We start from the raw sequence: 27,712 nt of genomic DNA, 5'->3' as shown, positions 1-27,712 counted from the left end.
GTGTTCTCATTAGTGTAAGTAGACAAGGAACGATTCTCGAAAGTTTGATAAACACTTATAATCACGGCCAAATACGTTACTATAAGTATAAAGACACTTATAGCAGCATCCCTTTTTCCTTATTGTGCAATCTCAGCATTCATTAATAGGAGATATGCGCCAGTACATGAAATACTAAGATCCAGCACTGGCTTCCTCCTGCAAATAATGTAGCTGTGAAATGTTCTGCTACTGATGAATAAATTTTTGGCTAAAATAAGAGTCAACAAAATGAAATCTTTACACCCAGCACATATATATTTTAAATATATATCTTCGCCTGTGCTGAAAGCAGAGCATTCATTCTCCCTTTGATATTTTTGTTTGTTACAAGGACTTATCACGTTGAGTCTCACTCACATACATCATAAAGTGTTATAACATGCATATAAAATTGGACAGGAGAACCGTTCATCACTAGGTATTGTCCAGCTGGTAGAGCGAAGAAAGACAGGACTTCTCTGAGAAGCCATTGCCAATATCTCTGTGTGTGGCTGTGTAATATATAGCTTCAGATTGCAAAGGCAATAACAGTAAAATATTACCCCAAGGAGAAAAGTGACTTGCAGTAGGTATTCATGCACTGCCTTCAGTCTTCATCCGTGGACAAAATGTGCAATTGTCTATTCCCTGACTTCCCACTATGCACAGACACGACTGAATTGTGTCTTAATTATTATCTCTGGCTTTTACCAGTTGTGGGGGCACTCCTTTCTGGCTCCCCCAGTCTGGTGGCTCCCATCTCCTCTGCCTTTGGCTCAAAGGCTGTCAGAATTCCATCCCTCCTGCTTTGTGGTGAGGGCAGCGGGTCTGTGGGGCTGGAGCAGAGGGCAGCACGGGCAGGGGGGACACGGCAGGCTGCACACAAGTGGCTGACATCCAGGAGGGTCATCTGCTGCCTGTCTCACATTTCCCTTTTTTGCTCTTTATCCTCTGAAAGAAACCCCTGTTTTTCAGTGGCTGATCCCTGTGTTCCAACTGTCTCTCAACAGGGCATATCACCAGGGCAGCAGATCAGCAAGAAACGCTTCCCGGGATGTTCCCTGGATGTTTAGTAGAGATTATTTGCTCTTTCTTACCTCTCCCTTTGCTCAAACATCATGTGCTTTCTTCTCACACTTCTCCAAGGCAGCAAAAACCCAGACTTGGACTAGTGGGTGGAGAAAAGAGAATGGCAATTTATTCCTTGAAATCAGTGACAGCATCCCAGTATCCCTGGACCATTCCTTCCCTCTAGAGAAGGTCTTGGACCCTCCAGCCCGAGCTTCACTTCCAATCCAAGGAGTTTTGGTCTCTCAGGGCTTAATGAACTTCAATTGTGACCTCCTCTTGGTTCAATATTTCCCTTACAAGTGATAAAAATCAGTTCTCCTGCATCTGAGCTTCATCACGGCCAGGGAGGAAAGGAAAATTTTTGTCTCATAAAGCAGAGAGAAGATTCTCACCTAGTTAGTATTAATGCAATTTTTCAGGAGAAATTGGCAAATAATATGAGCTTATGGCACAGAAGAAGGGAAATTTTAGGTTCAAATTATTTTCCTTCTTGACCATCACAGAGTTCATTATTTTATTGCTAAATTACGTTGAAGGATTAAATCCCAGGAAATTACCATGGAAAGAATTATTTTGTCTCAACTGGTACAATTTAATTTTATTTTGAAATTTATTGTTTCTTCTAAGTTTGTCCCCAAAATCTGAGACAGCTCAATCCATTTTGGAGCCATTGATGTGTATAATGCCAGCATCAGTTTATTTTCACTAAGGAGCAACTGATTGTAGATGAGGAGGTTGCATTGATGTGATGACCCCACAAAGGTTCCCAGAGAGTGGATGTGCAAAGCAGTCACACCACAAGGCAACACAGTCAGGACATAACCTATAAACATCTGGCAGTATTCAGTCTTACAAATTCTAATGTTGCAGGAGTTGTGAAAACACAGGATCTGTTTGTTGCTTCTTTGCAATCCTTGGTTTCACAGTAATTTTTACAGAATCGGAAAAAAACCCAGGGTAATTAAAACATAAGGTTCAACATCTTTAGATATGTAGAACATTTTCTGTTGCCTAAAACAAATATTCCCAAAGAAAGTATAAAACATTTTTCTGACTTGCAAAGTTTTTGCAGTCTATCATTTAAATTACTTAAATAAAGGGAGCTTTACTGCTCCCAAAAGCTGAGAATATAACACCCGCCATGCATATTAGCTTGATCTTTTTGACAGACCAGAAAAGTGTTTGTGTGTGCCAATTAAAACAAAAATGGATCCCTAGTGGCTTGTTCCTCACACAACTTCTGAAGACTGCTATCATTGTATGCTGGGGTAACCCTGGATAAGGCGGCTCTCCAAAGTAAACAAACTTTTCAAAACTTTCATGACAGATGGGGGTTACAAATGCATTTTAATAAGAGAGTTGCCAAAGCAACTTTTTTGCAATCAGCATATATTTACTTAACATCTAGCAACATTGGGAACACAAGACAGATACTTTCTCACCAAATTTTTTAACAAATATCATTTTTTTTGAAAGATTGGTTGAAGACCTTTTCTCTCAAGCTGATATTTCCCCATCACTTCAATGTTAACTTTGCTCGACATCCAAAGGACTGCGAGATGGGTGAAGCCAGACTGCAGCATGAGACAGACAATCTGCTTGATAATGAAATTTCTTTGGTAGTCATAAACATCCTAGAGTCCTTTAAGCAATTTAACTATCAGCATAACCATGACTACCTCTGTTTGATAGGCTGGCTCATGGAATGGATACGTGATGCTGTAGGAATATAACGCAGCTCGAGACTGAGCCTTTTGTTTTCTTTTGTTTCCGCTTTTTAGTATTAGAGTCAGCTCACTGTGGTACATCACAGAGAGATATTTTATTTATCCTCTCGGCTGCTCGCTCATTCAGCATAAACATGGCCAGGAGACTGGATTATCTGTGAGAAAGAATTTAAAATCAACTTCCAGAAATGCAGTTAGACTTTTGACGTGTTTTTAAAAACTTGCATGGCTCTGTCCCAGTTTAAGGCAAATCCAGCTAATTAAACCACTAAGGAGCATAGTGTCTCCCAACTTTAATTATTTCTTCTTCTACTGGGGGTGTGGATGCAGGAGTATCCAGGGTTTATGCATTTATTCTCAAGTTTTATTATATTGTAATGATTTTTTAAATGAATATTTAGTGACAGAAAATTCCCAATTTTTTTTTTTTTTTTTTTAACTTTCTTCTTGACTCTTTTTCACAACTTCCCTGGCCCAGGCCTGGTGGGTGCCACACAATGGCAAATGGGGTGTCCTGCGTTGCACGAATAGACCTCTTAGGAAAACAGAGAGAAAAATCCAGATTTCTCTTCATTCTGGGGAATCAGGTTGATTAACATGATCAGAAAAATCCCACCACTTTGTGAGAGAGCAAGGTGAGATGAAGAGAGCAGTGGGAAGGGAGAAGAGTGTTAACTTTGGAGCTAGAAATGCTCCAGCAACTCACATTTCCTTTTTTTTCCTACACATATCAAGGGCAGCAGTCCCAATGCACAGTGCAACAAGAGGAACACATTTTATTGAATTTCTGCACGCAGAGGTATCTGTCAATCCAAGTTTAAATCACTTAGTGTTCACCACAAGCTGTGTGAGTCCCAGGTGGCATAAAAATTTCGGTTTTCTGCACTGAATCTTGCACTGGATTAGCAACTGCTGAAGTTTCCACGGTCCAAAAGCATCCAATAATCCAACACTGAACCATTGGAGTCGGTTTTATGAAGCTTCACCTCGATAGTCCAGCAGTTTTTCGGGATATCCCAGTTTCAGGGGGAGCTGAACACTGGCTTGTTTTTCAGCATTTGGCTGAATTAGGAACTGTGACATGGTTCCTTGGTGTTCATACATGAGCCATACGTGAGCCATACACTTCCTAGGCTGCTCACTCTGCCCTCTCTTCCTTGTTGCATGGTACACACTATTTTTTTTTTTTTTTTTCTGCTCTGTTTCTTCTTCCGCACAGAATCCTTCGCTTCCTGTATTAAGGTTTGTTTTTTGGCATTGCCTGAAAATAGTTAATCACTGCAAATAATAGTTGTGGCCACCAGAGATGCATAAGTACACTTTGAAGTGGGTGAATCAATAAGGCGGGTTTGGATTTTTGTTTTGCTGTGTGAATTTATCGCCCTTTCCCGTACCTCCATAGTATGTCTATCAGTAGGATTGCTGAAATTGCCTCCATCCCTGTTCTGCAGCTAGAATAAATGCAAGAACATCTGTGGAAGTGTATTCTAGTAAAGAACTAGAGGGATACCAGGAAGGAGATGTTTTTCACAGTGGTGCCATATTCCTGAGACCAAATTTGCAGGAGAACTGTGGACAGAAGACCCTGATCTTCTTCCACAGCTCTTTTACCCCCCATTTTCCGTTGGCATGGATATACTGCAAAAGGAAATTCTGTGAGACAAGCTCTGAAGGGTGACCTGCAAGGGTTTGGAAGTCCTGGCACAGCAGTATATCCCAGGGAAAAACCTAGCACAGAAAAAATATATAATTTATAAATTTTTAAAAAACTGTTGATCCTGGGTAGCCTCCAAAGTATATTTGTATATTATAAAATGGAAATGGCACTAATTAGACACAGTGTCCTGTGTTTTGTGGAGCTAAAAGGGTAAATTTCTGTCTAATAACACAGGATCTTGCTGAACACCACCTTGGTGCATCATTACGGTGACATGCTAAAGAAGCTCAACCCTCCATTTGCAGCTTTATAAGGTGACAAGAGAAACCCTTAATAAGCCACAAATAAAATATCAGGAAGTGTTTCACACCTGCCTCCCTCCCCACTTCCCACACTGTGTTGGCAGCCCAGCAGTACATTGAATTTAGCACACATTTACCTGTTGTGAGCCGATAGTTTCTGAGGATCAATGTTTAACAGCAGGGCTGTGCTGCAGCTCACTGCAAAACTGCCGTGAGAGTGCATTCAGCCTTTGAAGCAATTTTTTTTTTCCCTGGTGCTGTAGCAAGAGAGAGGGAATTCAGGCACCCTGGCTCTCCTATCCCAAACCTGAAGGGCATGGCAAAGCAGAGGGTTAACGCCAGTTGTCAGTCCTCGTGGCTGTTTACTGCTGACAGCAGCAGCAGCATTCTGCCTGGTAAGGTGGTGCTAATTCTAGACTGTAGCCTTTGCAAAAATGATGGCACAGAGAGAGGGATTTTGGGAGGTATTTCAATAAGTGAAGTACCTGGCACAATGGAGTCTGGCAGCTCTGGATAGAGCACTTCATTTTTTTTTTTTTTTTTTTCACCCCCAGATTTGTCTTTCACTTGTTCCCCTGGCCCCTCTGTTTATTTCAGCAGTGCCTGACACAGGGACAGTGTGTTAACAGGCCTTTATATTGAAAAATTTCTGCTTGTTGTTAGTTATACATCATTTAGGGCTGTGATCATAAATTGTTCAATCACAAGGTTTAGTCAAAACCAGCATTCTTTACTGATGTCTTTTCCCAAGGGTGTTGAAAATTTGATTGTTCAAAGTGCAAATATGGTTTAGCAATCCTTTCCAAGAGTCATTTATCAGAAATCCTAAGGAGGTAATATATAAAAGTGGGATAGAAAACCTGCACATTAAATGGGATTTACCAGCCAAAGCCTTTGGAACTGCTTGCCTGTGAATGACTGGAATGGAGCAGAACAAAGTCAATTACTGACTGTAATTAAGGAGTGGATGCATTTAAACTGTAGAGAGCAGTAGCAGTCTTCTTGAAGCTGTCTTGTTACTCTGAAGATTAGTCTGAGGAAAGAAAGAAAAGGACTTGAACTATATCTTACAGAAAGTATATTTTAAATGAATTCTTTTCCCTCCATTCTATGATCTGTTTTTACAGATTTGCTCATAAAACACTGATAATATATGATTATCAAAATAACACATTCAAGACAAAGAAACTTTCAACATGTATTTTGCTTTGGTCTTGTTAGCGATGGAGTATCTCTTTTGCATATCATACAGTGCAAATATTTATGCAGTGCTGAATACTTGTATTTTAATAAAGCCTGAATTTACTGAACGGAAGGCTGAACTATGTTGTGTCCTTTTTAAGCCTTCAAAATACAGTAAATCTAATTACATATGTTTCTCTTACTTTGAAAATGTTATTCCATTTTATAATTTTAATAATGATTTGTTTATACTGGGAGAGAAGCATTAGATTGAGTTGTTGCCTGTGTTTAGTCTAATTCATATCTGCATGTATACATTAATAAAATGTGATATCATATCACACATTTTGAACCCAAACGTTGCCGTGTAAGCTGGACACAGAACTGGAGGTCAGCTCCTTCTACTGCTCACCTTAAACTGAATTTGGGCTTTTTTTATTTCCTTTTGGTGAAGGGCAGGGTGAGTGTGAGAGCAGTGATTAAAGTTATGGCCACGGACTAACGAGGGAATTGAGATTTCCCCAATAAATAACTCTCCCTGGTGCTCGGGGAGCAGTGGGGTGGCTGGGGTTGGCTCCCGACGGGGGCAGAGGGGATGGGATGAACATCTGCAGCCGGGCAGCCCCGAGCCCACGCCAGGGGATCATTCCCACATTCTCAGCAGCACTCCCACGGGATGTCTCTGCTGGAGCTGCACTGACGGGATTTTCCTTAATGCTGATGACTTTGGAAACCTTCCTTACAGGCATTTCCTCAATAAAGGGAGGGTTATAGGACAATTAATGCAACATTAGGCTGTTGTTTTTTTGGTTTGGGTTTTCTTTTTCCTGGTATTATTTCAGTTTTAAGGAAGATGCTGGGAGTACCCAGGCTGGTGAGGATTTGCTGTTTCTTTTTTCTTCAGTAAAACCTCTTGATATGGGGGAGATGCAGGGAAACAGTAGCACTCCTTGTCAATGTATTTACATAGATAAACGGTGCCAGGTAGTAAGAGCTCTGCTTTGCTTTTTTCCCAAAGCTTGGTCAGAAGGAAATCCCTGTTGTCCACTGTGCTCAGCCATTCCCTTAAAAATACCCGAAAAGGTTTTGGTGTGGAATAATCCCCATGTTCCAGTGAACATTCCAACATTCAGACTAAACCTGCATCCCCAATACACAGAGACCCAAGTGTTCCACTTCCACACGTGGATATCGCTGAATTTTGCGCAGGCAGCTTTTAACAGCAGCAAAATAAGAATAAAAACTTTGTTTCCAGAGCTGTCAGGAGCTGAGTTGTTTTGGAGCATGGGCAGGACGAGCTCCTGTCCAAAATGTATTGGTAATGTAGCTGTAGGTTCGCTTGTCTGCAAAGACTGAAAGATATTGTGCCCAGGCGATGCTCCGCGGCCACGTGCACCAGGAATCTGTGGAATAATCTGTGGAATAATCTGTGGGATGAAGCACTGCACAGCTCTGGGCCACGGTTTTGCTATCTGTGAAATGGTTGCTTCAACCTGTTGTGTGAAATACCTGGATATTTCCTCTGGTGAAATGTGTATATATATATATATTTGTATGTATGTATGCAAAATAAAAAAAAAATATGTATCATTATTATCCCAGTGGTTTACAGAAGTTCAGACCAACATCATAAACATACACATTTCCACCAAATATTAGGTTAGACAGCAAAACAGCATTATCAGGGGATCAAATATTCTTTTGATAAATATTCCCAGTGAGTGGGTCAAAAATGTAAATCGAATTCAATTCAGGCAAACTGGGGATTTTTTTTTTCATGATAAATGGGCTCCTAATTATTCTGCTGCAGCCATCTTTGATGATAATTTCTTTTTTAAATGTGAAAGAGTGACATTATTAATTTTACCAAAATGTTTGGAAGTGGGCTGGGATATCATAGGTAAATAGTAAATGTGCAAGTGCAAGAATGGAAGTGACAGATACAAACCCCAATACTAGCAAAAATAGAAATGGAAACTGCAAATGACAGGAAATAATTTTCATGATGCACTCACTTCTTTTCAGGGTGCTTTGATTTCACTCGAATTGTGTCTTGTTACACCGAATTTCCTGGCTTTTTCTTAACTTTTGTCACATACCCATTATTTCTGCACTATTTGTGTTCGGTGGCTGCATTGCTGAAACAATATCTCGTTTGTTGTGACAGATTCAAAACAGTTTTCAGACAGAGGTTCAGAACTCCTCCGTAACTCGGCACTCCAGAAGACAAATCTCAGCAAGAAAAGTACAAGCATTTGAGGGGAATGTGGGGGGGAATAGAGGGAAATCTAAAAAAATCCTGGTGCGTGCTGTACTCACCTGTGTGTGCCCATGCCCTCCCCAGATCACGACAGTGTCAGGAAATGAGTTCCTCCTCCAGTCGGATATCGACTTCCTCATATTGGATTGGTTCCACGCTATCAAAAATGCAATTGACAGATTGGTATGTATTTGTTTTGGCTGTTACCTTTATTAATTAAGACGTAGCAATTTCAACTTCATTTGCTCAGGCATCTCTACAAGGTTTTAGGCAGTCAGCAGCTAGCTAGACATTCCTTTCTCTGAAGGATATAAAAATATGTATGCAAATCTACTAAAAAATGTCAGATAAATAAGGTTGTTGCACAAAAATGTCATTTGATTCTTGCCTTGGAACGGAGCGCTACATTTATTTCTCTGAAATAACAAGGACGCTGGCTTGCTGAGGGTTGTAAAAGCACACAAGCACTTAATAACTAATGAATTTTTGCATTTTCTGTTTATGCAGCCTACAGTATATAATCTTCAATAGAACTATTAATACATTTGAGCCTTTTATGAATTTTTGTATTACTTATTCACAAGAATAACACTAGCAAATAATATTCCTTTGTAACTGATTGCTGGTATTCTCCCAGGAAGGCTGGGGGTTTTCTACTAGAAGTGAGCAGGGTTGCGTTTTATTAAAACAGTTTTTAATTACCAAACCAGCTTCAGCTGTAGCTTTTTCTTTCTTTTTTTGCCACTCTCAGTACAAATTCTAAACGTCTTCCTCATACCCTTGCCTGTTCCAAGATTTTTTTTTTTTTTTTTTTTTTTTTTGAGGGCACTGACTTTCCTTGTTCGTTGCAGAATCTGTTGAGAGAAAAATATCCCCATTTCTTGCATTTTTCAGAGGTTTTGGTGCGGGGGAATCTGCAGCCTCTTTGAAAGGGTTAATTTGAACACAGCTACCGTTTCCTTAAAGAGCTACAAACATTCTATTACCCTGAGGCTATAATCAGCCAAGGAAAGTTTGATCTGATGATGTATGTCTTCATATTGTGCTTTTCATTGGGTGTGTGAGGATATTGATATCCAACTAAAGATTTTGGGGTGGAGTTTTCCGTGGAGACTCAGGGAAAAAAATAAAAAAATCATCTTTTTTGGCATATAATTCAACTAAGCATCTAATAAACCTGATTACACATATATATTATGTGTGTGTGTATTTTTTTTAGTGTAGCTGAAGTAATGCTGTGGCATCAGCAGCCCTGAGCATGCACAGCAGCAGCTGGTGGGGCACAACTGGCCAAGGTCCGAGTGCGCAGGACAGGATGTCACAACACACCACTCCTGGCCGCTCCATCCCTGCCAGCACTTTCAGTCCTGAGACTCTGAACGAATGTGAAAAACCTGGCAGCTTCCCAGGCTGTTGGGATGGCTGAGTCTCACCTGACCAAATACCACGGGAAGAGATGTGGCTTCAGCCGAAACAGCATCTCCTTTTTTATTTTTTCTTTTATTATTTTTTTTAATTTTTTTTTTCTTCTTTTCCCTGCTCATTTTCACTTTGCCTGCCAGTAAATTCGAATAAGAGAAAACCCCCTGACTACTTCTTAAGCTTAAACCAGCAGAATTCAACCCCGAATTTGCAATGATGTTTGAAGTAATTGTGTTTGCAAGAATATTTACTGTAACTATCTAAACCAGAAAGGCAATTTAAACACCCTTCCTCTTTGCCAGCATTTGAAAGTAGCCTGCAATGTGGAAATAATTTTGGTCCCTAAAGCCTAAAGAAGCAGGCCTTTTGTTTTCCTCACTTAAATGGGAATTTATCTCAGAAATTAGGATCAGTCTGTCAGGGCCGTAAAAGCTTTGCCATATGACAAATTTTGCATTACACTTTCCTTAAATTATATACTCCCTGCACACTTGCTCTGTGTGTGTCTGTTGGCTTCTGTACTGGCATTCTGGAATCTCTTGCTTCATTCTTACAAATAATAATTTTATTAAAAGCATGCACATATGTATATACATATATATATATATATATTCTTTTCCCAGCCAAAAGAACAGAGAATTACATCGAGAAATTTGGAGTTCAAACTCAGAAGATCCTCCAGCATCGAATTACTGAATAACTTAGACACTGAATCCAAAGAGCCAAAGCCTGAACACAGAAAATCTTTAAGTAAGGCTTTTTTCTTTCTTCATTTTTCTTTCTTTTTCTTTTTTTTTTTTTCCTCCGCATTTTTAAATAACTATGCCATTAGAGGGCAAGATAATTTTTATTACATACAGAATGTAAGGAAGATCACTGAGAATTTAAAAACTGAATATGTTCTGCACTGATATACATAACTTGCATTTAAGTAAAGACAGTTACTAGCTCCATACTTTTAAAGGGTGACACTCTCTCCTAAGCAAAATAAATTTGTTTAGGAGCAAAGACATTTATTTAAGCCATTTATTTTTAAAAATAAGCAACACGAGCCCTGCATTAATGGTCTGTTGCAGTTGCTTTGTTTCCATTTTGGTAAAATACCTCAAATTGCCAGAGTAATTTTGTCTGTTGTGTATTTATACACTGAATTGCTGAAAGAAATTGACATATCCTCTGCAGCCAACAATCAGTGATGTATCTATATTTTTATAGAAGATAAATTCCAGGGTTTGGCTTTGATTTTTGTCAGTGCGATTAGAAAAGAAAGTGATCTAAAACTAGCAGGGGTGTGCTTTACTCCTCTGAAAAGACTTCCCCACTTTGTGCCGAGATGCTCGTGAGATCGTGGGCAGCAGCCACAGGAGCTGCTACTGACCCTGAATCCCTCACTCAACATCTTTTCAACTTCTCCCTCTCCCCAGAATTTTCGTTTTCCTCCTTTTCTTGGTGGGAGATTCACATCCCAGCCCCGATGCCAGCGCTGTCACAGCCCCAGACTGGCAGCCTGGTTCGGGGTACCTTTAGGTACCAAAGGGCTCTGTAGGAATTTGCCTGCACACATTTCAGAGCAGGATCAAAGCCTGAGATGTTAAGAAAAGGGCTGCATTGAAAAGACCCAACATAGCTATTTTTAATGATAATTATCCACACAATCATAAATATATGCACACATGTGTGCGCGTACACACAAATAGAGACTCATTAAACAGTCTCTTTTTGCAGACCACAGGATTTTGGGGTTTGTTTTCTTATTATCTTGAAAACGTTTCTTTTTTTGTTGTTTTTGTTTGGGTTTTTTAAAGGGTTCTGTGGTTTTGTTTTGTTTTGTTTTGTTTTCTTTTTTTGTTATAAAATATAAAGTAGCCTGAATGTGGCTTGTGAAAAATTGCCCCAATATCTGTGCACTGGGTGTTACGTTGCATTTCTCAGAGGAAGAAAAATAAGACTGAGAACACAGTGAGTTCTGAGGGTCTGATTCTGCTCCTATTGCAGCTAATACAAAATGCCCATAAACTGTCTCAGCACTCAGGGAATTTTTATTTATTTATTTAGACTTCTCACATATCTTTAAATGATAATTTGTCAGACAAAACAGAAAAAGTGACTATGAGCAGTGACAGAGACTTAGTCTATGTTTCTTTTCAAACCTTAGAGAATCCTGAATAACCTCTGTTTTGTTAAAGGCTATTTAAACTATTAAAAAAATGTGAAAATATCTGCTGTGAAATCTCACTGAATCGAATCTTGCATTTAAATACTGTACATTGGATTGCTTCTAAAATATGTATTCAGAACTTTTTTTTTTTTTTTTTTTTTGGCCCCTTGAGATCAAGCAATTATGTGGAATTAGAAAAATCATATTATTCACTTACTTATTAGTAGTCTAAGCACAAACTGTATTGTCAGTTTTCTGCCTTTGGCTTTCTGTGCCCTTAATGTTCACACAAGTATCGTAGCCAGAATTATCGGCAGCTAGAGCCAAAATTGCTTTAAAAAGGCATGAGAACTGGTAATGACACATTGTTAGCAGTTAACAGGTGGTCGTTTCATTGTCCAGTTTGACTGCAGAGCACAAAGATATGTGCAATATCTGCAAGTGTGTTTATAAAGTTATTGCAAAGTTTAACGATTTTATAATTTTATAGTGCGTTTACGTTATTGACTATTGCCAGTGCCAAATCCAAACAAAGGAGATTTTTTAATGATGCCTTAGAACTCCTCCAGTTTAACAAAGAAGATGAGCAACTGATGTGTTAGCAGCCCACCCCCTCCCATTCTGATAACCTTTAATGAAAATTCAGACAGCTCACATTCATTTGTATTTACCTTATCTGTATTGTAGAGATTGCAAAAAATATCCAGTTTTAGACTTCATACTGCTGCATCATTTTTGGGGTTGTTTGAGGGTTTTTTTAGCAGTACAAGTATATAAAAGACAGGTACATTCTAACCAAAGCATTCAGTAATTCACTCTTTAATTTAAAACTGGGGAGACTGTCCCTAGGGACTTGGTAGCAGGAATTTGGTTTTTATGTCTAATCCTAATTGCTTCTGCTTACACTACAAGGACAAATGGTAATTCTCTGTTATGTTTTTTGAGCTGTAGACACTGATTTCATTGAAAATTGGGCTTAAACTGCCAGGCTCAATTTCCAAAGTTCAGAGAGTGGCTGTTTTCTTGGTCACGCAGCTTTTCAGTGGCTTCTCATCCAGTTTGGTTTCAACTCATGTTCTAATTGAAGTTTTCTTGAGCTGAGAAGAAACCAAGAATGGCCTTGGGGAGTGTTACCAAAATATGTAAAACTGTGATCTTTTTCTCAAATACATGGAAAGAGATGACTTTTTATTTTATGATGTCAGCTATTTCGCTGATACAGTTTCTGCAGCTGATGCTGATCAGAAATAACATAAATGTATTTCACCCCAGCAGCCTCCTCCATTAGAAGAGGGGTGCATTTCGCTCAAGAAAATTGCCTTGCAGCACCACTTATTTTAATGTAAAGAAGTGTTGTTCTAAACAGACAATTTTAAAAATTAGTGTGAGACTTCATAATTTCCTAGTAATTTAGTTATCATTCAGACCACAAGGGTATTTTATTTTTTTTTTTTTTTCTCTTAAGGTTGCCAAAAAAACCCTCTCCTAATTAGTACCAGTTATAACTGGGTCCACTGGTAGGTGGTGTGCCACGTTAACTTTATATCCCATGGAACCTGGGTTACCCTGCAAGGAGAGACACTGTTGTGGTGTATGGGAAGTAGGGAGAGAATCTGGGATGTAGGGAAAGGGTTGGTGCACCACAAGGTTCCCAGGAATCATTTTCCTCTCCAAAAGCCAATGGGCCACTGTGTGTTAGTGATCCACAGGAGCTGTCAGGACAGTTGTGCTTTGGGCGGTGAAACCAAGTGGATGCTCTCAGCTAAGCTCAGCCTTTCTCCTCCTGCCCATGCACCCACCTCGTGGTTTGCGTCCTCTGGGCCATTTGTGGCCATCTTCTGGGAATTCTGTCCCTCAGGAGTGACCTCTTGTGGGAGAGCCTGGGCTGGAGTCGCTATTGATTGTCGGAGGGGATCAATTCCCCTCCTGCTCCCCCTCTCCCGGATGGAAACAAACAGCTCCGCAGTAGGAAGAGTGCCCTTTGGCTACCATATCAATCTGAGGGCTGCTCTTGTCAAAATGCACAATCACAAGCTTGATAATGCAATCCATTCCCAAAGCACTATATTTCCAACCTGTTCTCCATCATTTCCTTATGGCGTCACATTTACTCAGTTCATCACATTCTTATTAATATTTTAGGTTTCCTTGAAAGTGATGGAATTCTATTTTTATTACAAAAGCAACAAGAATAAATACTAATTGTTGTCAGTTATTTCCTTATGTAGTGGGAACACTAATCTGTTCCTCAGCTTTAGGTTGCCAAAGCAAAATAATGAAATATTTTAGACATTTTAAAAAATCTGTGATATTAGATAAATGCAATTTGATCTCCTTGTTTGCCACATAAAAGCTGGAACTGCCTGAATTGATAAGATTGAATTGCATTATTTTTTATTGTTTCTACTTGCATATTTTTTTCCTTATCTTCAAGAACACTTTACTTGAAACCCGGTGGTTAGTCATGCAGCCTGGAAAATCTCCTCTCCTCCATGTTTGAATTCTAGCTGGAGGTGCCACAACTCCAGCATTAGGAATTTTAAAAAGACGTATATGTGTGAAAAGGAACATCTTGGTGAGCTGTGGCAGCATTATTTATCGCCATTCATGGTCACTTTAGTGTCTCAGTAAGAGCAGTCGAGGACCCCAGGCGTCACAGTGCCAGACACAACGTGATACCAAAGTAAGACAATTCCAGCTCTCAGCCCGAGTAAGGACAAGTTGCAACAGGTGGAAAAAAGCGGACAAAGGCAGGGGGTGGAAGGAGAAGTTGACAGCAAAGCCGACATGTCATGCATATTAAACAGCAGGCTTGGGATTCCTTTCTGCTCTCCACAAGGATCAGGGTCTGAGCCCCAGCACCCTGGCCTCCAGCCAACGCAAATAATGATATTTTCCTTACCTAAATTCCTCTCGGACTTTCAACGATGGATCTTTTATTCTGAGAGGGTGATGCTTTGCCCTGGGGATGCCACAGCATTGGCATGCTTCCCTAGGGAATGGCCTTGTGGCAGTGTCTGGGAATACACCTCCTAGCATCTTTTAAGTTAAGGAAAAAAAAAAAATTAAGTAACCTCTGGATCATAATTTCTATTTGCCTTCATAGGTATTTGCTACAAAGTCATCTGGGCATTGGAGTCTGCTTTAGTTTCTTAAAAGACAGTTAAATTCAGGAGCTTATAGTCCTTAGGATTCAACCACGGACTGTGTGTTTTAAAATTGCCCAAAATTGCACTTTTGTTTCATTCACTTTTCTTCAGAAGGCTGAATTTTGAAACTTGAGCATGGTATGTATTTATCCCTAAGTAATTACTAAAGCATCCGGAATCCTTTCTGGAGGCAGTTTGTGAGATAACTAAGTCTGTGCAGTGAGTGTGAGGGGAAAAAACAGCAGCAGAAACCCATTTTGGTCATTTAATGGACAAGATATAAGAAATGGAGAATTTGGTGGAGCTTAAAAACTTCCTGGCTCCATATGCTATTTGGTCTTCTCCTGGATAAAACTTCTTCCAATAACCTGTTTGAGGGTTTAAAGTTTATCCCGAAACAGGACAATTTCTGGAAATTTCTGTGGCAAAGACCTCCTGTCTGAGGCTGTTGTTTCTCTGGGGAGGGAAAGGATGGGCACCAGGGCACAAACACATAGATTTGCATGGTTTTGGCTGTGTAATAACAGAAAGGGGGGGAAAAAAAAAAAAAGGCAGAAATTAAATTTATTTCTTGAAAACATCATTTAGATGTCCCAGAAAAAGGCACTGCTATTGCAGGCTGTGCTGAGAGGAGCCTGTGGGAGTTTTTTGTCTTCCTCTCTAACATGTGAAGGGCATGGAAGTTTGGGAGAGCATATCTTGGGATGTAGAGGGAGTTTTGACTGGCTCAGCCAAGCTTATTGAAGGACAGATTCTGTGGTAGCTTATGCAGTCTTTCATCCACACAGGGTCACCTCTTTGAAAAGGGGGGTGATTGACAGGCTGCCCAGGGCAGCCTGGTGGAGACACCATCCCTGGAAGTGATCTGAAAAGCTGTGGATATGGCCCCTGGGGACATGGTTTGGTGGTGAACACGATGGTGGCACTGGGTTGACAGTTGGACTCGATGATCTTAGAGGTCTTTTCCAACCTTCGTGATTCGAATTAGAGCCACAGAAGTTGGCAATCTCTCCATGTCTTTGTTAGTTCTGATGAGGTCTGAATTCTTTCCCCGTCCTGGACCATTTATTTCAGTTAGATGTGAAGTTCAAAGCCAAATGATGCTATTTAGGGACTATTATTATATTACAATGTTAGCATTATGTATAGGTCAGTTTTATTACTTTTAATAAAGCCAAGAAACATAAAGCAATAATGTATATTAGTGCAGCATTACCAATGGCAACAATTAAAACAGAAAGCAAAATGAGAACTAGCTGCAAATATGCAGTTTCCTATTGCAATATTAATTTTGTCACCCTGCATCTTGTATGTTTGTGGCATTTATTTTAATTGCATCAACAGGAATGCACTCAGCTTCAAGGACCAAAAAAAAGTAGGAAAAGAAAATGCAACATGCTGGTTTTGCAGAGTAGAATTACTCATCTGGACCACAGAGACTAAAATTTTTTTATGTATTTGTACTCTTATGTTTCTCTGCCACATTAAGTACAGGTATGCTCTTTTCTTAAAGCTTAGGGAAATTCTGATTCAGCAACAAAGAAGTAATAATATTGGCATGTGGGAAACAAAACATGCGAAATTGAGAAACAAATTGTGTCACTTCTACTGATAATAGAAGATTATGTTGCACTCAAAATCACAACTGGCTGTGACTAGTCCTAAAAAAAATTACATTTTTTCCTGAATTTGAATATCCTGTTTCCATCAATTATAATATAATGTTTCCTTAATTCTTTGTTTTATTTCTACTTCACTCTCCAAAATCCTTGCAGAGTTTACTATTTGGGTTGAAAAAGCATATTTTTAAATTGGGCATATCCAACTTCCATATAAACATTTGGCAAGGAAACCCATGCATGTTCATTTAATTCATTTTTATTGAACCAAGTCCAGATTTTTAGCCAGGAAAAAGTTAGATATTAATCATATCTGAGCAGGATCATTAAATTTTCCTTTACCTACTAGAACAGCAGGGTCATTATAGAACCATGAGAAGTTAGCTCACTTATTAATCTTTACAATTACATAAAAGTGATCATTTTTATAGTACTTAAGAGTAGCTCTAACCCATTACGTGAAGAGTATGGGGGAATATTACAATATAATATAATGTATTATTATAGATGTGACCTGTGACTCATTGGTCTGCTCAGTGACACACAACTCCCTGGAAAAGTTATCTGTTTGAGCTTGGGTAATCTTTAATTGTTTCACACTCCTTGTGCTCATTTATGGGGCATGCTAGTAAATAGAGAGCCAGTCACCGAGTTATTAATTACCTCATTATTACTTAATTATCACCATCGCATACTTCATTTTTATGGGGAATTATATCATAAAAGAAGGTATTTTATGCTGCCCACCACAGTTAAGTATGAATGACAGCGATAGCTAATGTAGGATTGAGTTAGTTAAAGAAAATCAATCAGAAATCCTCACCATAGATTACTATCCAGTTTCTTCTGCCTTTTCCAGCTAACACTTCTCATCCTTGACTTTGAAACCCAACAGTTTAAACTCGGTTCTTGTTTCAGTGGACTAATCCCCTTTCATAAATCATGTTCAAGTGCTGAAATAATTTGCACATCGTTTAAAGAGTATTTGCTTTGAAACATTCACCTCAAGCCCTTTTGTATATCCTTTCTCTCTAAAGATTTGTAGTATTTGTTTTGTTCTCTGAGGTATAAAAGACCTGGGTAAACTTTATTCCTGTTGTTTCAAGATTAGTGAAATAAAATGCATATTTATTCAACTGGGACTGAAAGGAGCTTTAGTAAAGACGATCATACATACGACCCAGGGGAATGTTATAATACAAAATGTCTTAAAATCTCTTTAGGTTTGTTCAAAACATTACTGAAGGACTTAAGTTTAAAGAAAGAAAAGGAAAAGGTTACAAATCTATTCCTTTGTTCCAAAGAGAGAGACACCACTTATTTTTCTTAACAAAATAAACTCCTACATGTGCACTCTAGATGGATTTGATATGGAGGCAAGTAGAGACTGGATATTATGATTGCTTTAAGTCTTTTCTTACTGAACAACAGATACTGACACAGTCCTTAAGACAACTAAGTTTTGAAAAAATTTGCAGGGTTTTTTTTTTTTCAGACACACACTTGCTTCAGAATCACAAAAAAATCATGAGATTTTGGGCATTATTGGAGCCAAGGAGTTGGGCTTTTTTTCCATGCACTGAAAGTGAGGTAGACTCCTGCAATGAGAAATCTTCTCTGACTCTGCTACTTCCAAGCCCAGCTACCCAGTGCGTCTTCCACTGCTTTGGTGCAGTCTCTTAGTTCCACAAGCAGCAGATCTTCTTTTGCACTGAGTAGCAAAACTGAGGTTTGATGCAGATTGTAGAAAATACCACAATTTTTGTAGTTGAAAGCAGCTCACCATGCAGACAGCTACCTCTGCCTGACCTTCCATTGCCATGTGTCAGTAGATATCCAGTTTTGGCGTCTCCATGCTTTGCCCCCACAGGGAAGGAACAGACGCTGACAACCGATAACACCCAAATAGGTGGAGGCGTTCTCACTGCAACAGGGAATATTTTAGACTGCAGTCTTTGGAGAGGGGTCAGAACTAGAGCAAGTGAGCAGGACTTGCTGAACTTTGTTATTCAAGAAAAGCCAGTCCAGTCCCTCACTCCTGTAAGCATAATTTTGAACCTTTCATGGTATCTGTTGAAATAAGTACCCCTATTGGAAGGTTGTAGCCAGATAAATGATTCTTGCACTGTACGGTATCTAGTCGGTTTCACTATTATTTCTAACTAATCTAGATGCAATCCTCATGGTATTTTGGGAGGGAAGTGACAGAAATAAGGAGGTTTTTAGGTTATAAAAGTCTAAATTAAGCTTGGTTAGAGAGACTGAACGTCAGGCTCTAGACAGGAAAACCTACTTTCCAGACTCACCTTTTTCCCTGTGGTGAAATCACTTATATATTTGGACCTTCTATCTAGAAAGATCTACTTAATTTAAATTCTGACAGCCAGTCCCAAATATTTAAACACCAACTTAACAGTACTCTCTCCCGGACAGGGCATATTAATGGAATTAAGAAGGAATGTGTTTTGTAGGATCTCTTCTTTGCTCCACCAGCTGCCTGCTGACGAGCCGGGTAAACAGATCCTGCCTCTGACAGCCAAAAGGTGGAACACCACTGAAGGGTTAAACGCTGTATTGTTTCTCAATTAAGTAAAAGGTTCCAACTAGCTGGCTTTAAATATTGATGCTGAAGAGAGAGCTATGACATATGAGCAGCTCCCCTCACCACCGAGGATATTTGGCTCCATTTAATTAATTCCATTGGCCATTGTCTTAAGTGCGCCCAGGATTCACCCAAGAGGAATTCACTTGCGTTGCTGTTATTGAAAAGTGTAACACAGCATTATCTGCCTCAGACAGACTTTTTGTAGCATTGAATCAATTCCCCAGTTCTTGAAAACAACTACCTCATTTGATTCCTTTCATAATTAATGAAATTCGGTAGTAATGCTTTTGCCCCTCAGCTCAGGCTGGAAAAAATGTTCCAAAACTTCAGTTTTCAAGCTGAAAGCACTCTAATTTTCAGCCTAAATGGACTTGTGGTACTTGTGGCAACATTTAGCCTGCTGTTCATTTTCAGCAGTTCTGCCTCAGGTGTACCACCCCCTGCTTGGGCTGATAACTAGCCCAGCCAAGATTTTGTAGTCTTTCCTACAATAGGGTGCTGTTTTTCTTTCTTTCTGATCAAGTAAACCCTTTTTTCTGAATCTCTTTTCCTTTCAGTCAGTGTTTCTTGCACAGATATTCAAGGTTAGGTCTTCCCACAGACTTGGAAGGCAGAATTCAGTCTCCTGTGTGGAAATGGCTCACTTGATGCAGTGTTTGCATTTATCTCTTTCATTGCCACTTTTTTAGACATTAAAAGTAAACAACCAGGGCACGTAGATTCTGCTGTCTTTTAATCTTTTGCATCCAATGCAATCATTAGGAAAACTAAAGAGCAAACCTGCCTTAAGCCTTTTCATATCATATTAAATATGTTCCTACATGTGATAAAAATTTTTGTAATTAATTTTTAAGGTGTTCAATTTAAAAGAAGAAGTAACATTCTTATAAAACTGAACAACTCTCTGCAAACTGCCCATTTAAAATAAATTAAATTAAAACATTAAAAAATACCCCAGTGCTAATACATTTGGAAAAATAAGCCCTTTGGAGACGAAAAAAGGATTATCATGGAATTATCCTGAAATTCAGGAAGATCCTTTGTACAGGACACAGAAATAATTTTAAAAGCCCACAGGTATGAAGCCCTACTAGATTTACAATTAATATATTTTGCAATCACACAGTGGCAGTACATTTTATTGTCACTTTTGCTGCGGTATGTTATTCCTCAGTCCTGGGACTCAAGGCCCAAGGGAAGGTGGCCAGATGTGGGCAGGGCAGAACAGGAGGGCAGACAGATGCACGTTGGATCGTTTGCCGTTTAGCAGACTTTGTGGTGCAAACTTATAAATCAGGGAAATACAGCTTTTATCTTGGTGGTTATCCATAATGAAAGACTTCATTCAAGGTGCAGGAACTCATGGTTTGATCCACATCACTTCATGCTCTCTGTTTCTAGGACAGACTGGCTGTGGCCTACGCAGAAAAGGACTTTTTTTCCTATTTTTCTCAGGAGTCATCTGGCTCCTGAGCAGCACAGGTTTTATCACCTTGAGAAGTGACACCGGAAGAACCAGAAAGGTGACTAAAAATTAAGCAGTGCAGTTGATGATCTCAAGATCATTTTCTGACTGTCTTCTCTCCAAGCTATAGATACATTCACTTAAATCAAACTCTTAATCTCATTTCTATGGTTTCCTAGAGGTTCAGAAGTTCCTGCAAAGGTAGTCTTTGCATATATATATTTGTATGAAAACACAGGTAATAACCTCTTTCCTTTCTATTTAAAGATGATTATTTTAGGGTGTTATAATGCTCCTACCTTCCTTGCTTTTTTTGAAAATATTTCAATTGATGTGTTTGAATGAAAATCAAAAGATAGCACTAAAAATTAATGAATAATTAATGAAAACACTGAAATACCTGGATTACAGATAAAGCGTTATCTGAAGATCACTCAGTACGATGGATCAAGGGTAGAACTGATATTTAGGCACAATTACAAGAAGTGGAATACTTGATTTATTGTTTTAACTTTGCTCTTAATGCAAGATACACAGTCATTTCCAAACTGACAATTGATGTCAGGTTTAAAATATCTTCTCTTTTGTCATCTGATGGTTTGAATTTGAATTTGGGGTTCAACTATGAGAGAAGCAAATTTTTTCAATTATTTTCAGAGGCGGCTGGAGGGAGGGAGGCAGAAGAAAAGGTAAAGGAGAAGCTTAAGATAAGAGGATGATTGAAACATGGTGACATGGGGAAAGGAAAAGAAAATTAAAGGATCCTAAAACACCATAGCTTGCTGCATCATTTGTCTGAATTTGGTTTCTTTTGGGGAATGGTAGCAGACATTGCCCGATGAATGAGAAACAGTGCCAGGCAAGGCAGAGCACCGGTCTCATAGTTTCTAATAGAGTTGGTGGTGGGTTTTTTTTTTTCTGTTTTGTTTTGGGTTTTTTGTTTGGTTGGTTTTTTGTTTGTTTGTTTGTTTTGTTTTGTTTTGTTGTTTTTTTTTCTTTTTATTTTTCTTTTAATTGTTTGTATTTGGAAAATGTGAAATGGAGAGGTGCCATTAGAATTACAGTTTCTGTTATCAATAACCCACAGGAGGATGCAGTTTTTAACTGGTGAGCTGTAACCCAGAAAACTAAGTTAGCAGAATTCACCTTTTCCAAACAATTGTTTATTTAGAATTCATTTGTAGCTGTCCCTGCTCAAGTTACAGGTCGTTCACAGTAATAAAGCTCTCTAATTCTGTGACAGAATATTCATAATGTCTTTAAAGTACTCAGCTGGATAATGGTCCCCAGGATCTGGACAGCAAAACTTCAAAAGGCAGAGTCCTCTGATCTCCAGTTTCCTTACTCTCTCTAAGCTTGGAAGGTTTCAGCTATCAAGTTTTATTGGTTGATAGTCTAATTGCATTTGTATTATCTTTCCCCTTAATATTATTTTCTTTTCCCTGTATTGGATTTCATCCAAATATTACTGTGACCATGAAGCAGTTTTCTGAAATGTTTTGCTTTCTCTTTGATGCTTAACTGCTTTACACGTGAGTGCTGCAATAAGGTGCAGGTTTCTGATAATAGTTTTCCTTCTCTGAGGAAAAGTTTCCACAGTCTCCCGTACTTTGCTTATATTTGATAGAGCCCTTCAGTTCGAGGCTGTTCATGGACAAGATAAGGTTTGGTTAAACATCTGAACTTTTGAATGTTTATCTGAACTAGATTCGACCCCTAAATTTGTCCATCATTAGTTATTTTGCTTTTCTTTTTCGAGACTAAATTATGCTATTAAATATGTTCTAAAGTAGGTTAAGCCCCTGTGCAGTTTGTCAGCTGGAACATTAATTTTAAAGCTAAAGCAGTCTTCTATTGGCTCTTTTTAACATTTTATCTGAATTTTGACCACGGCTGGTCAAACAGAGAGTCAGTGCACCCATGAAAACCCCACACGTAGCTGATTGAAGTGTCTCAGAGTTGTTGTGATGACTGGCCTGGTTTTATTTCAGGATAATATCCTGATAATTAGTAACTATTTGCCTGCTCAAGCAGCTTGTTCCAGTGCAGCTGTTCTGGAGAGCAGATAAAGTCCTAAATGTCACCACATGCCCTGCAGGATCTCTGGAGCTGTCCCACTCAGCCCCTACACAAGGGCCAGGCAGACTTGGGGTCCCAGCCACAAAATAAATGTTGGCTGAATAAACCAACAGCTCCTTTCTGGGCTTTTCTTTTCCCCCAGGAATTCCCTGTCTCAGTCCAACAGGAGTCCAAGAGCCCATCTCACAAGGCACCTTCTCCACTCACAGCCTCTAAGGTAGCCTCACAAAAAAAGCGCTGTAGTCTGCTTTTGGTCTGCTTTGTGGGTTTGTTCATTTTATGCAGATCCTAAATCACCTTTAGGGAAGCTTTTCCTGTGTCCTCACATGGGCACTACCTGAGCAAAGAGCTGTAACTGCTCAAAAGTCTGAAGTTCAGTGGTATTTTAACAAATGGAAATCATCTCTACATAAAAATAAAATTAGGCTGGTGGCATGAGGGCGACTGTCCGAGGTTTGTATTTATGTGAACATAGATATTGGAGATTTTTACCAGAATTTTCACTTGAGGTAAGAAGTAAAAAAGAATCCCGAAATCTGACGACATTTTCCTTTTAAGAATGAGCTCATGGGTGATCTTTTGTTGTTATTCTTACTCTAATGATATAATTGAGGTAGGGATAATTTGATAAGATATAGTCGACAGAGTACAGCAAATGGATTTCAGATCTCTGGCTAGATATTTTTTGATTACTTTAAAGATAATGGGTGTGCCTTCTCCTTCATAAACTACCACATCTACATTCACTGGAAAATACTAAACTCACTGTTTAAAAGAGAAAAATGTGCTCGAACTTGTGGTTTGAAACAGCAAATACAGAGTGGAATGTCACTACTGTTTCTCATTGGAAATAAACAGCTTTAGCATGTTGGTTTCATAACTTAGGCACTGTGAATTAATTCTGTCCTTTATTGTATAAGAAACACTAGAAGTTCATTGTGGGTCAAAAAATATAGCGTTATGAATATAATCAGAGACTAAGTGCAATAGGAATGTAATTAAATGTTAAAATAACTTACCTTTAAACTTTAGAAGAACAAAACATAATTGATAAAAGTTTCAAGAAAAAGGAAATTCATTGGTAGGACATTCTTTCTGGAAGAGTCCCCAGAAACTGGATCTGAATAAGAGGCTCAACACAGTATCCAAGCACATGTCAAATTTCAGTATATGAAACACTTGTATAATTCTTAACAAGACCTATATAAATACAAGACTCCCTTGCTCTCTAGAGATAATTAATTTGCTTCAAAAACACAAGGCAGAATTATATGTAGGTTTTAAGGCAGAGCTTCCACATGACTCCTAGCGCCCAGTCCCCCCAAAGGGTTTTCTTTTGGTGTAAATCTGTCCAGTGCTCCTACTAGAAAAAGGAACCATATCCTTTTCTTGTCCTTTTGCTTGAGGAACCTAGTGTAAGTGATGACTATTCATAATATTTGCAAAAGGTTGAAAAGGTTTTTTCAGATTAACTCAGGAGGCAGGTTTAAAGACTTGAAAGTTATTTACATCTATTTTGCAACAGAAGAAAGCAAACAAAACTCCAAATTGTAAAAGCCCCTGAATGTATTATTTATTGTAAATTACTTCTTCAGCTCAATCTGGAAATAGTCTGCACTATCTTGTTCTGTCTTCCTCAGCCTCCAATTGCATGGGATTTCTTTTTTGTTTTGTGAAGTCTTAAATACTGTTTTATCCTATAAATGTCAGCTTCATAAGTCATTAATTCAAATATTGCAGTTCTTTTACTCAGTGACTGTCATGTTATATTAACGGGATAAGACTGTGTGGCTGCAAACACTGATTCACCCAGTTAGGTAAGGGCAAGGACCACTCTGCAATTCCTGTGTTTGAACATCCATTGAGTATCCTCCAGAGAATATTTTTGTAAAGAGGCTGTGTCAAGAGTCCCAATCCCTGACATGAGGTTGGGCAGACCAGTTTCCCCTTCCCAAGTACACTGTGCTCTCTCTTCCTCACTCTAAATAGTCTGACTTTGTGTGCTGTAGCAGATTTCATCCAAGTCCCACATGTTTTACATTAGATGAACATAAACTGGTCATACTGTATGAATAAAATGAATTCATTGATTTCTGGCATTGTGGTTTTTATATTTGAATTAAGTTTGTATAACAGTGTTTCTAATATTGTGACAATACCCCAAAAAAATTGTGGAAAGAAAGGCTTGGCAAGTCCTGGGTGATCTAGTCCAGTCTCTCCTGTCACAAGGTACTGTGTGCTGTGTCCCCATACATAAATTTATTAAGCTGCATCTTAAATTCTTTTAGTTTTATTTGCCACCAAGACTTCTTTAAAAGGGTGGTTTAGAACTTCATATTATGGCCAGTTTATACTCATCTATTCTCATGCCAACATTGTTCTTCAGATAAAACAGCTTTTCTCCCTCCCTGCTGTCCTCTTCTCCTCTCCTGCTCCTTTTCCCACCCCCACCAGCAAATTCATAGAGAACAATCACAGCTCTTCCCAGCCATTTTCTAGCTGGCCAAACATGCCAAGCTCCCCGTCTCCTTCCAAAATCTCAGCAGCCTCTTTCTCCTGATGCTTCTCACTGCTGCTGCCTGCACCTCTTCTGCCAGGAATTTCCACCTCACATATGGGTGTCCAAGGTTATATGCTCACGAGAGAGAATTATTGTTTTTATAAATCAAAATTAAATATTTTGGATTTGTTGGTCAGGTGCTGGAACAGGCTGCCCGGGGCGGTGGTTGAGTCACGATCCCTGGAAATGTTCAAAAGATGTGTAGACATGGCACTTGAGCCCATGGGTTAGTGGTGGGCTTGGAAGCGCCGTTCTTGTTACTCCCGATACAGCTCTTTTCCTTGTGTCAGGATTGTTTTTACAGCAGATTTCACACTTGCTTGCTACTGATTGTATGATGTGAGTCATTCCCTTTCATATTATTACCTTTTTTGGTTGTTCCAGAAAGTTTTCAACCCCTAAATGTGTGTTTTCATGTTCTCCTTGAGCTAACCCTCGAAGGATCAGGGATGGGACTACAACCTGGTTTGCTGGGGTAACAGCCCACCCACTTTCTGTGGTTTCAGCTTTAAGAAACTTGATTAGTTTGTGGTCTGCGTATTTTGGGGTAAGCCCTGACAAATCAATCTCTTTTTGTGAAATTACTATGAGGAAGTGTTGGACTTGATGGTCTTAGAGGCCTTTTCCAACCTCGATGACTCTGTGATTCCATAATTCCAATCCTTCTCGGACCGTGCTGCGGACAGTACTAGTTCTAATCTGGTTACTCTGGTTTTCAGTCTCAAAATCACCAAGTTTTCACCTGATACCCTGAATTCTTGTCTGAACTGTTGATGCTTCCAGCCTTGAGTCAACAAGTAACTTTTTGAATGCTTCTACTTTTCCTTCTGAGGTCTTTAATGAAAACACAAAGACCAGTTCCAAGAATAGTTCAGGACTTCCACTGGTAACTTCCCTGCAATACAGTAGTTCTCCTTTCAACAAAGCTCATTTTAATACCTTATTTAGCCACTTCACAGTTATTGTTTTAGTTCTCTGCATCTTTTCTAGTTTAACTAATCATTTCCTATTTGGCACTGTATCAAATGCACAACTAAAATCCAGATAGATTTGGCCTATTACATTTTCATTTTCTAAAAACCAGTATTTATTTTATTAAAGAAAGGTATCTGGTATGATCTGTGTTTATAAATCCAATATATATTCAGAAATATTGTTTACATTTCTAAACATTTATGGTACAAATACCACTAAGAAAAGCTGTGTGGGGAGTGACATTTTTATTTTACAATGTAAATGTGTAGTGATGTTTAACACACTATTAATTTATTTCCATTTATTATTAGAGGGGGATTTTTTTTTTTATTTTATATGCATAAAAGCATGATGCAAAATATGAATTATACAGTCATTTTATTGAATCTTTACTGCTAATGCAGGCAAATTTCACAAAGTGTAATGACACTACTGAGCACTTAAGTTGTTAGGCTGTCATATTACAGAAAAATTATTTGTGCTATATAATCACTGTTTTCTTTTTCCTATTGTTTATTTCTGAGCTTACTTCATAAACATCTGTAAATGTAGACATACTTGCTGTGGCAAATATCTATTATTGCACCATAAACCAGAATGACTTCCGGTCCTTTGGTGCCAAATCAAACAAAATTTTCTGAGCCTCTCCTGGAAGGTGATACCCACTCTGATGCTGCAAATTCCATGCTCTATAGTTAAAAAATCTGCAATTTTGAAGCTTATAAGAATAATGATTAGAGGCAATCCCAATTCCTGAATTTTTTCCCCTCAATCAGTTTTCTAGTGCCTTTAAGCTGACTATGTACCTGTCTCTCCTTCTACTCTTAAAAAAAAAAAAAAAAAAAAAAAAAAAAAAAAAAAAAAAAAATTAGAAAAATTAACAATTATAGTACATATAATTCAGAGACATGCCCAAGGATTTCACTAAGGGATAATATAAGATGACTGGCAAAAGTCCTTATCTCAGTAAAGAAGGTGAGGTGAATTCTTTATCCTTAGTGAGCAGATTCTGTTGTCTCCAGACCAGAGCATCACAAAGAAAAGGAAGGAAGAAGGACTTGGTATTATCACTTTCAAAACTCTGGTGCTGGTTGAAAAGTTTTCTATTTTTACAGGCAATGATGCATGCTGCTCCTTCCTTAAAGTACCAACAGTAGTTTCACCTCTGCTGCAGGCCAAAAAAAATTTGATTAATGTTGCATTCTGGATTCCAGTGATATCCAATAAAACTTGAAGTCATGAGTCAATATATATTAAATTACAGTGTCTTTTAGAATGTAGGCATAATCATACACCTCTGCACATTAAGATATATTTCTTTGGAAATGTAAGACATTCAGAAATCAAGCATTCCCATCACTTGAAATTAATTGATTAACTAATTAATACCATCCAATTAATATTTTTGGACATATGTGGTAGCCCTGCTGTTAGACTGGCACATTCTTTCTCCAAAGTCA

At 38.7% G+C, this 27,712-nt stretch overlaps 1 protein-coding gene across 1 annotated transcript in view; it reads left to right on the top strand.

Moving 5' to 3' along the window:
- ARHGAP15 (Rho GTPase activating protein 15) overlaps window positions 1–27,712 on the top strand; it is a 332,079-nt gene that overhangs the window by 162,619 nt on the left and 141,748 nt on the right. Inside the window, exons 7-8 of the mRNA XM_040069035.2 lie at window positions 8,305–8,403; window positions 10,266–10,392. Coding sequence (XP_039924969.1) covers window positions 8,305–8,403; window positions 10,266–10,392 — 226 coding nt within the window. The remainder of the gene's footprint in view (window positions 1–8,304; window positions 8,404–10,265; window positions 10,393–27,712) is intronic.

The sequence above is a fragment of the Hirundo rustica genome, chromosome 7 (genome assembly GCF_015227805.2).
Source record: "Hirundo rustica isolate bHirRus1 chromosome 7, bHirRus1.pri.v3, whole genome shotgun sequence".
Lineage (NCBI taxonomy): Eukaryota > Metazoa > Chordata > Aves > Passeriformes > Hirundinidae > Hirundo > Hirundo rustica.
The sequence above is the reverse complement of the archived record's forward strand: the minus strand, read 5'-3'. Positions and strand labels throughout refer to the sequence as shown.